Below are 9,805 nucleotides of genomic sequence, written 5' to 3'. Positions count from 1 at the left end.
AAAAGACAACAAAGAGGATCCGTGAAAGTAACAACCTAACATTTGTCTCTCTCTTATTTTACTGATAAGACTACTGCTTACAGTCTTCCTGACTGCCAGGGACCTGTAACATATATATATATTGCCCTATACTGCCCTGTACAGCAATTTGGTCAACCTTGTGTTCTTTTAAATGTGTTTTATAAATAATTAATTAATTAATGAATTAAAGCGATGACTTTTCTGCTGTGACGCAAAAGTGTTCCCCACTGAGCCACTCTGCCACCCCATGTAACAACATATTCATTGTATATTATATATATTATATACAAATTAATGCAGCCTTGAGACCCTACATGTCCATCTCCCTAAAGCCCACTCCTACATCTACTCCTAACCCGAACCATGTTTAACCTGCAAAGCTCCATGAGGAAAGCCACGGTTTTGAAAATGGTAAAAATATGAGCTGCACATTGCTGATCTGCTAGCATGCCTGATCAATCAGAAGGCCTGTTTCAGCACTGGCTACTCTCACCACAGTTTTGTAAAATGTTGCAAAAGGCGGCATGGTGCACTCACAGCGCTGAGTGGAGGAGAGGTGAGAGAGACAACACGGACAACTTTGGGTTCAAACAGTTTCATTTCGCTCCCCACGAGTTTAAAAACACAAATTAATGCACATCCATTTGCACTATGCATCGAAAACATATATATATATATATATATTATGAACACGCTGTTGAACCTCTATTAACTGTTAAGGCTTATTTTGCCACGTTTATATAATCCTTTTGACGGGTTGCGTCAAGGAAAACCTGCTTATACTTCGCGTGTGACAAACTCTTACACTCTCTTTCATCCATGAATGTTCTAACTAGTTATTTCTAAACAATTAATATTAACAGATGCCAACATTGCTTTCTATGATGTGCAACACAAGCACTTCTGCTAAAATCTCAGAAAAAGTTGTCTGGGGTTTCGTAACCTTTTAAATAACCATGAGGCACTTCATTCCCATTATTAAATACCTGTCAGACACATTATTTCTATTTTTGCAATATTAAATTTTTGTCCACTGTCCTTACTCTCCCACTGACGGTATGTGACTGGTTGCTTTTGTCGTTTTTGTGTGATGGGCTTTGTGCACTACGTGTAAACAGATAATATATTTAAAAAGGCTTTTGCTACAGCAAAAATAAATAAATAAAAGTGTTAAAGTGAACAGTACTCCATTTGCAAAACAATACATACCTACCATTTGGTCTGGCTTGTCAATGTGTTTTCTGACTTTTTTGTGCTTAGATTTGCCATTGTGTTTATTATTCGTCATTTTGTTTTTAGATTTGTATTTTAGTTTTTTGTTTATTTTAATTATGCATTTTCACATACAGTACTTTACAGTGTGCCATATATGATCTTACCCCAGTTTCTCCAGTTTACAGTGAGTATCCTGTAGTACATCAGAAAGCATCTTCACTGAATCTCCTAGTTTATTATCAGACAGATTCAGTAGTGTCAGGTGTGAGGGGTTTGATCTCAGAGCTGAAGCCAGAGCAGCACAACCTTCATCTGTGACACCACACTTACTCAACCTGTAGAGAACAATGACACACTCTTCACTCTCAGATCACATCAGTTTAGCCGTGAATCCATTATTAAAGAGAAAGTACTAACTTAAACATTCTAAAATGTCACAGAACACAACAAATGATCATAAAACATCCAAAGTCTCATTGAAGCAGGATAAATAATAAGGCTTATATGCACTACCATCTGAATTTTATACTGTCTGTATTGAGCAAAATATTTTTTGCCAAGTTTAATGACTACATAGGATGTTTGTGCCATATATGATCTTACCACAGTTTCTCCAGTTTACAGTGAGGATTCTGTAGTACATCAGAAAGCAGCTTCACTGAATCTCCTACTTTATTCTCAGACAGATTCAGGTGTGTCAGGTGTGAAGGGTTTGATCTCAGAGCTGAAGCCAGAGCAGCACAACCTTCATCTGTGACACCACACTTACTCAACCTGTAGAGAACAATAACACAATGTGAATTGTAGTTGATGTTTCTGTAGTTTGTTATTGACTCTGGTCTCAGAGTCACATCTGAGACACCACAATTACTCAACCTGTAGAGAGATGAAAATCACAAACACACTATAAAATGGCTATCCAAAAACCAATCAAACAACTAGCTGCAATAAACAACAACAAGCAATTTCAATATAATTAAGTTAATTCGTACTATTATGCAATAGTAGGCCTATTGTAACTGGGTAAAATGTAATTATGCATTAAATTAAACTGGCAGAAGGTTTTAATACAAGTCTGAATCTCTGCTCTTCTGTAAATATATTTATACGCACACACAGAAGAGCAGAGTTTCAGACTTGTATTAAAACCTTCTGCCAATTCACAGTCCAGCAAGCAAATTAGTTTTAATCATGTTAAACCAGTTTATTACATTTACCCATAGAAAAAACACATAATGCCCATAGAAAATGACTCTTCCCTATTCATTCACATCAGACAAACCTTTCTTTGACCTTTCTATCACAAATAGAGCCAGGTCACTGTATATTATTAATGTTCATGTATATTGTATATTTGAGCTGCTGTATATATGAACTGCTTTTCCAGTTGTTTGGTTACTCTCGATGTCTGCTTGGTCTTTTATGCCAAATGAGAAATATTCAAATTCTTTCTTTATATTAATTTTAACATTTTTAACTTGATAACCTCAGTTATTTACAGGTATGTGCCAAAAAATATTGAGGGAATGTCCATTTATTTCAATAATTTGTTTCAAAAAGTGAAACTTGTATGTTATATTAGTTCACTACACACAAAGTGAAATATTTCAAGCCTTTATTTGTTTCAGTTGTAATGATTATGGATTAAAAAATTTGAATATCATGACAAAGTTCAACATTGTAGGCTCCCTGTGTCCCAATCTAGTCAGCTAATTAGCACAAAACACCTGCAAAGGTTTCCTCAGCCTTTAAATTGTCTCAGTCTGGCTTAGTAGCCTTCAGAATCATGGGGAAGACTGCTGACTTGACACTTGTGCAGAAGACCATCATTGACACCCTCCATAAGGAGGAAAAGTCTCGAAAGGCAATTGCAAAAGAAGCTGGATGCTCACAGAGCGCAGTATCAAAGTATATTAACAGTGTTAAGAGAAAGGGAAAAATGTGGCCAGAAAAGGTGCATAAGTGACAGGGATGACCATAGCCTTGAGAGGATTGTCAAGCAAGGGTGGTTCAGAAATCTGGGGGAGCTTCACTGAGAGTGGAGTAGACTGAGAACCACCACATACAGACATCTGCATGACAGCGGCTACAGCTGTAGAATTCACTCCGGAACCAAAAACAACGTCAGAAGCGTCTGTGCTGGGCTAAAAAAAAAAAAAAAAAAAATTGGTCTGTTGCCCTGTAGTCCCAAGTGCTGTTTTCAGATGAAAGCAAATTTTGCATTTCATTTGGAAATCAAGGTCCCAGAGTCTGGAAGGAGAGCGGAGAGGCACAGAAGTCAAGCTGCTTAAAGTCCAGTGTGAAGTTTCCACAGTCAGTGATGGTTTGGGGAGCATGTCATCTGCTGGTGTGGGTTTTTTGTCTTTTATCAAGTCCACAGTCAACGAAGCTGTCTAGCAGAAAATTTTAGAGCACTTCATGCTTCCTGCTGCGACAAGCTTTATGGAGATGATTTTATTTTCCAGCAGGATTTGGCACCTGCCCACAAAGCCAAAACTACCAGTACCTGGTTTAATAGCCATGGAATAACTGTACTTGATTGGCCGGCAAACTCGCCTGACTTAAACCCCATTGAAAATCTATGGAGTATTGTCAAAAGGAAGATGAGGGAACAGAGACCCCGAAATGCAGACGAGCTGAAGGCCAATATCAAAGCAACTTGGGCGCCATAACACCTCAACTGTGTCAAAGGCTGATCGCCGCCTTGATGCTGGAATTAGTGCAAAAGGAGCCCCAACAAAGTACTGAGGACATAATACAGTACATTAACACACTTTTCAGAGGGCCAACATGTGTTTAAGATCCTTTTTATTGGTCACATGAAATATTCTAATTTTGTAAAATCCTGGATTAGTTTTTTTGTCTCTAATCCATAATCATCAAAACTGAAACAAATAAAGGCTTGAAATAGTTCACTTTGTGTGTAGTGAACTAATATAACATACAAGTTTCACTATTTGAAACAAATTATTGAAATAAGTGGACTTTCCCTCTATATTCAATTTTTTTCTGACTTTGTTTGAATGCCTGCTTAAATCATTTACAGCATCGTTATATTGAAAACATCAAAATGCAGACCACTAAAATAGTTACAGCACTTAAGATTCATGTGTTTTTCACTTTGATTTTCTTCATGTTTTAACAGTGAAGTGATTGTTCTCATTGATACTTACTGAACTGATCTGGATTCTTTAATAACAGGCAGCAGCTTCTGAAGAACTTTCATATTTTCATGTTTATTTGTTCCTTTAACAAATTTATCAAGACGAAACTCATTCAGCTCCTCTTCTGATGTCAACAACACAAAAACTACAGCTGACCACTGAGATGAAGAGAGTTTGGCTTTCTTTATTCTTTCAGATTTCAGATACTGTTGTATTTGCTCCACTAGTGAACGATCACCCAGTTCATTCAGACAATGGAACAGATTGATGGATTTCTCTGGAGAGTCAATGGTCCTGATCTTCTTCTTGATGTACTCAACTGTTTTATTATTGGTGTCAGATCTTCTCTTCAGTGTCATTATTCGTTGTAAGAGAATCTGATGAGACTCCACTGACAAACCCAGAAGGAATCGAAGGAAAAGATCCAGATGTCCATTTTTACTCTGTAGAGCATCATCCACAGCTCTCTGATGAAGCTCAGATAATGAAACATGTTTTGATGAATTGAGTTGAAACCAGTCCTTAACTTTACCTCGTGAACTGATTTGGTCCAACACATTTCTGTTGTAGTTCATAAAGGAGAGGTGAGCATAAAGAGCTGCTAAATGTTCCTGAATGCTCAGATGAACAAAGCAGAAGACTTTCCCCAGATACAAGCCCAACTCCTCTCTGAAGATCTGAGTGCACAATCCTGAGTACACTGATGCTTCTGTCACATCAATGCCACACTCTCTCAGGTCTTCCTCATAGAAGATCAGGTTGCCCTTCACAAGCTGCTGAAAAGCCACTTTCCCCAGTTTGAGGATCATGTCTTCATCTGTCAGCTTCTTCTCATAGTCCTTCTCATGTTTGATGCTGGTCTGAAGGATCAGGAAGTGTGTGTACATTTGAGTGAGAGTCTTGGGAATCTCTCCACTCTCTGCTGGACTCAACATCTTCTCTAGAACAGCGGCTGAGATCCAGCAGAACACTGGGATGTGGCACATGATGTAGAGGCTCCTGGAGGACTTCAGGTGTGAGATGATCCTGTCGGCCAGACTCCGATCACTGATTCTCTTCCTGAAGTATTCCTCCTTCTGTGGCTCATTGAATCCTCGTACCTCTGTCACTCGATGGACACACTCAGAGGGGATGAGATCAGCTGCTGCTGGTCTGGAGGTGATCCAGATGAGAGCAGAGGGAAGCAGATTCCCATCAATGAGGTTCATCAGCAGCACGTCCACTGAGGCTGATTCAGATATATTACACAGTTTCACTTTACTCTGAAAGTCCAGAGACAGACGACACTCATCCAGACCATCAAAGATGAACAACACTTTATACTCATCACTGGATATTTCCATTTCTTTAGTTTCGGGGAAAAAGACATGAAGAAGATCTGAAAGACTGAGTATTTTGTCCTTCATCAAGTTGATTTCTCTGAAAGGAAGTGGAAATATGAGCTGGACGTTCTGATTCTCTTTCCCTTCAGCCCAGTCCAGGATGAACTTCTGCACAGAGACTGTTTTTCCAATGCCAGCGACTCCCTTTGTCAGCACAGTTCTGATGGCTTTGTCTTGTCCAGGTAAAGGTCTAAAGATGTCACTGCATTTGATGGCTGTGCCCTCTGTTGCTGTTCTCCTGGATTGTGTCTCAATCTGTCTGACCTCATGCTCATTACTGATCTCTCCACTCTCACTCTCTGTGATGTAGAGCTCTGTGTAGATCTCATTCAGGAGTGTTGGCTTTCCCTGCGTCGCTGTTCCCTCATACAGACGCTCAAACTTCTTCAGCAGATTTGATTTAAACGTGTTGAGGACTTCATGGCTGGAAAATTAAAATACCACATTATTACATGAGTTACAGAGGTAAATGTACAAAGCAAAATGTCTTTGTTTTCTGTGTTATGAGACACTGAACATAGGGTTTATGAAGTGTGTCAGTTATTAATGATGTATTTGAGTAATGTGTGATGATGCACTGCATTATAATATCCCCCAGTTTACCTGACACCAGGATACGTATCTTGTGGTTGATTCATAGACTGGTCATATTTCTTCCAGACGGGTTTTGTTTCAGCTGATCTGTGTGGCAGGATTGACCTTGAATCGAGAATCAAACACATTTTTCTCATGATCTTAATAACAGTTCTGACTTTATTAAAAATGCACCTGTTCAAGGTCACAACTGTAAAATTAAATACCATTTAAATAAATGTAAATAAATATTTCTACTCTGTGCTCTATATCTGCTCATTGTCATTAGAGTTACTGTTTTTTTCTGCTCATGTTTATTTATTATAGTACTGTATAATTATGACAGGTTAAACCTTGTGTCATCACTCTTAAAGTAAATTGGAGGATGCATAGACCAGTCACTCCGCATAGACACACAGCTGGGCTCTGGATCTGATTTCTTCTGGTGAACTGAACTATAACAAAGAGATATTAAAGATACACTAAGTACTTCCATAGACATGTCTCTCAGTGTAAGTAAATGTTAAAATATCAGATTAAATAATGAAATAATCACAAATATTTCACTCATATCTGTTGATGACCTATTGTACCTGAAATGTTGTGGATGATCTATAGACTCGTCTCTCTTCACAAACACACAGCTGGGCTCTGCTTCTGATCTCTTCTGATCAACTGAACTATAACATTTTAGGGGTATAAATAAATACAAGATATTTTTTACATACTGAATGGTTTAGCCCTTAATGGTTTAACTCCTAACTAGTCTTCTATCACGCTACAATCCATCACACTCCCTAAGGTTGCAAAACTCTGGACTTTTGGTAGTACTTGTGTAACCCCTCACACCCGGGTCCTACCGCACCTACTCTGAGCGGGTCTCGAACCTGGGTCTCCGGCACGGGAGGCGGACGCACTAACAAGGAGGCTAAAGGCTGCAACCTCTAGCGTCTGTCGCTAGTGCGTCTCTTGAGATCGGGGAGTGAGGTTTACCTGCACAGCTCCTACTAGCTGGCCTCCGTTACACTTGGGATAGCATCCACTAAAGGATGTAGAGTTTTTTTTTTTGCATTTGGCTCCTAAACTCTGAAACAGCCTTCCTGATATTGTTCAGCGTTCAGACACACTCTCTCTGTTTAAATCTAGATTAAAACACATCTCTTTAGACAAGCACTCACATAATGCATCTCATAATCTTGTACTTTAGCTATATCTGATCAAATGCACATTATCATTCTTTAGCTTGAATTGAACAAATCATTTTTGCTGGGCTAAAACAGCAGCTGATTTTTTTTCTCTATTTGTTTCTCTGTTTCTGCCACAGGATTGACACCCCATGGTAACTAGTAATTACACTTCAGTCTGGATTCAACCCTAACAAAGATCTAAGATGAACGAAACACCTGAGAAGAGACAATGCCAACCCCTCAGAAGACCTCAGAATATGCAAACCCTGAAACAACTTACAGCAATACCAAATTTAGTTTGAAGTTTGACTGCAACATATAATCATTGCTGTAATAGTGTTTACCATTTGTTCAATTACATGTCATTAATTAACTGATTTTTACTTTATTTCTGCCATATGCACATCAACTTGACATAGTCACCACTGATAAGCTACTGTAGAAACTTAAATTTTCTGTAAAGCTGCTTTGCAACAATTTTGTTGCATGAAAAGCACTATACAAATAAATTGAATTGAATTGATCTTACAGGTCTATCGACTTTAGACTTTAAAATGTATTTCAGAAAACCAGTTCAATAGTGGTTATTATAAATTATTAATAATAATTTATCATTATTAAATAATCATTCAGTTACCAAAACTAATTTTGTTTTAGGTCAACAATACATGGATTTTTGTATTTCATACATCAGATTTTTGATAGTTCATCTATGCAAATCATTGAAATTCAGTGATTACTGAGAGATACACAAATAAACCTTCTCCAAAAGCCTGTTGTGTCATATTCCACATCAACATTTGGTACCACTTTACAATAAGGTTCATTAGCTGACCTTTTTAACTACATTAGTTAACATGAACTAAGAATGAACAATACGTCTTCAGAATTTATTCATCTTAATTAGTTCATGTTAATTTCAGCATTTACTAATGCATTATTACAATCACAAGCTGTGCTTGTTAAAATTAGTTAATGCACTGTAAACCAACATAAACAACTGTATTTTTATTAACTAACATTAACGAAGATTAATAAATAGTGTATTGTTCGCATAGGTGGATTAACCATATCGGCAATTGGGCAGGGTTCGTTAATGCTATACATTTACTAATGTAAACAAATGACACCTTATTGTAAAGTGTTACCCTACTTTTTAACATTTAAAATGAATAAATTAATCACTTAAAAAATGTGATAAATGCATAATCCAGAAAATCCAAGCCCTCAAATTCATCTTGAATTATTGCTAACAATATAAATTATTATTGTTACATTTACATTCAAAGCCGATCTTCCATAAATGCAAGCTGCGCAGCTCCTTGACCCTTAAAAGTGATAAGGGACTTCGTTTTAGTTTCGGTTTCGATTTGGCCAGCGGTTCTGAAAACACGAATGTTCATTTCTTTTAATGCGGTGCACTGTCGCCATTTCAACATGAAAATCATCCAAATGATGAACAGCTGAAATCGTACTTGAGCCGCGGAAGACCGTGAGCTCGATTCGAGAGAAAGTGAAACACGAACAAATGCATTTGATTTTTTCATAACCACTGACACAGTTTTGCGTAGGGCCCCTAGATTAGAAGTCTGGGTCCGGCAATGTTTACATTATAGCTAAAAGGGCCTGAAAGATTTCACAGCAAAAATACTTTACTTGATTAAAAAACACGAACTATCAATCAAAGGGCAGAGGGCATTAAGTAGATTGCGTAAAACAGGTTCATCGGCAAAGCTTTGATAACACGCGGCCAAACAAGCTTTCGGTTTTCAATCAGTTTATACCCGCGAAGGGGCGACGATCCTGTGGGATACAAACATAAAAAATATATAATAACAATAAAAGATCGAAAATAACAATAAATTAATTTTTGATGTCTCTTTATGGTCTTGCCTTTTAATATATTATGTATTCAAAGTACCTGCATCCTGGAGAACAGTCTTGATCTCGGGGTGTTTGTGTGTCATCCATGATGAAGATGAAGATGAAGATGAAGAAGAGAGAGATCTCCAACACTTACTCTGACTGCAAATCACAAACTAATCATTCAATCCTCAGAGTCAGATGCTAAAATGAACCACAGACAACACGAACAAACAACGAAAACACTTCATTTGCTTAAAAATACAAATATCGAACACATATCCAAGAACGCACGTCCTTTAGGAGAAATATAAATGCGGAAGTCACCTGCGGCGTCACTCACCTGCGCTTCTTCTGACAGTGACGTCACATGCATTTAACACTGCTGAGAAAAGCAGAA

At 37.8% G+C, this 9,805-nt stretch overlaps 1 protein-coding gene across 2 annotated transcripts in view; it reads right to left on the bottom strand.

Annotated features, from left to right (window-relative positions):
- Positions 1-9,700, bottom strand: part of LOC141283204 (NACHT, LRR and PYD domains-containing protein 12-like) — a 23,172-nt gene extending 13,472 nt beyond the window's left edge. Inside the window, exons 1-7 of one of the 2 annotated variants that reach the window (XM_073816485.1) lie at positions 9,464-9,700; positions 6,949-7,035; positions 6,709-6,810; positions 6,386-6,481; positions 4,410-6,206; positions 1,840-2,010; positions 1,401-1,571 (exon numbers count right to left, since the gene is read on the bottom strand). In XM_073816485.1, coding sequence (XP_073672586.1) covers positions 1,401-1,571; positions 1,840-2,010; positions 4,410-6,206; positions 6,386-6,481; positions 6,709-6,810; positions 6,949-7,035; positions 9,464-9,513 — 2,474 coding nt within the window. In that variant the 5' untranslated portion in view covers positions 9,514-9,700. The remainder of the gene's footprint in view (positions 1-1,400; positions 1,572-1,839; positions 2,011-4,409; positions 6,207-6,385; positions 6,482-6,708; positions 6,811-6,948; positions 7,036-9,463) is intronic. The other variant, XM_073816486.1, reaches the window with a different exon arrangement.
- Positions 9,701-9,805: the final 105 nt, after the last annotated feature.

Source organism: Garra rufa, chromosome 13 (assembly GCF_049309525.1).
Source record: "Garra rufa chromosome 13, GarRuf1.0, whole genome shotgun sequence".
NCBI lineage: Eukaryota > Metazoa > Chordata > Actinopteri > Cypriniformes > Cyprinidae > Garra > Garra rufa.
This window is presented reverse-complemented; position numbering and strand designations above follow the sequence as displayed.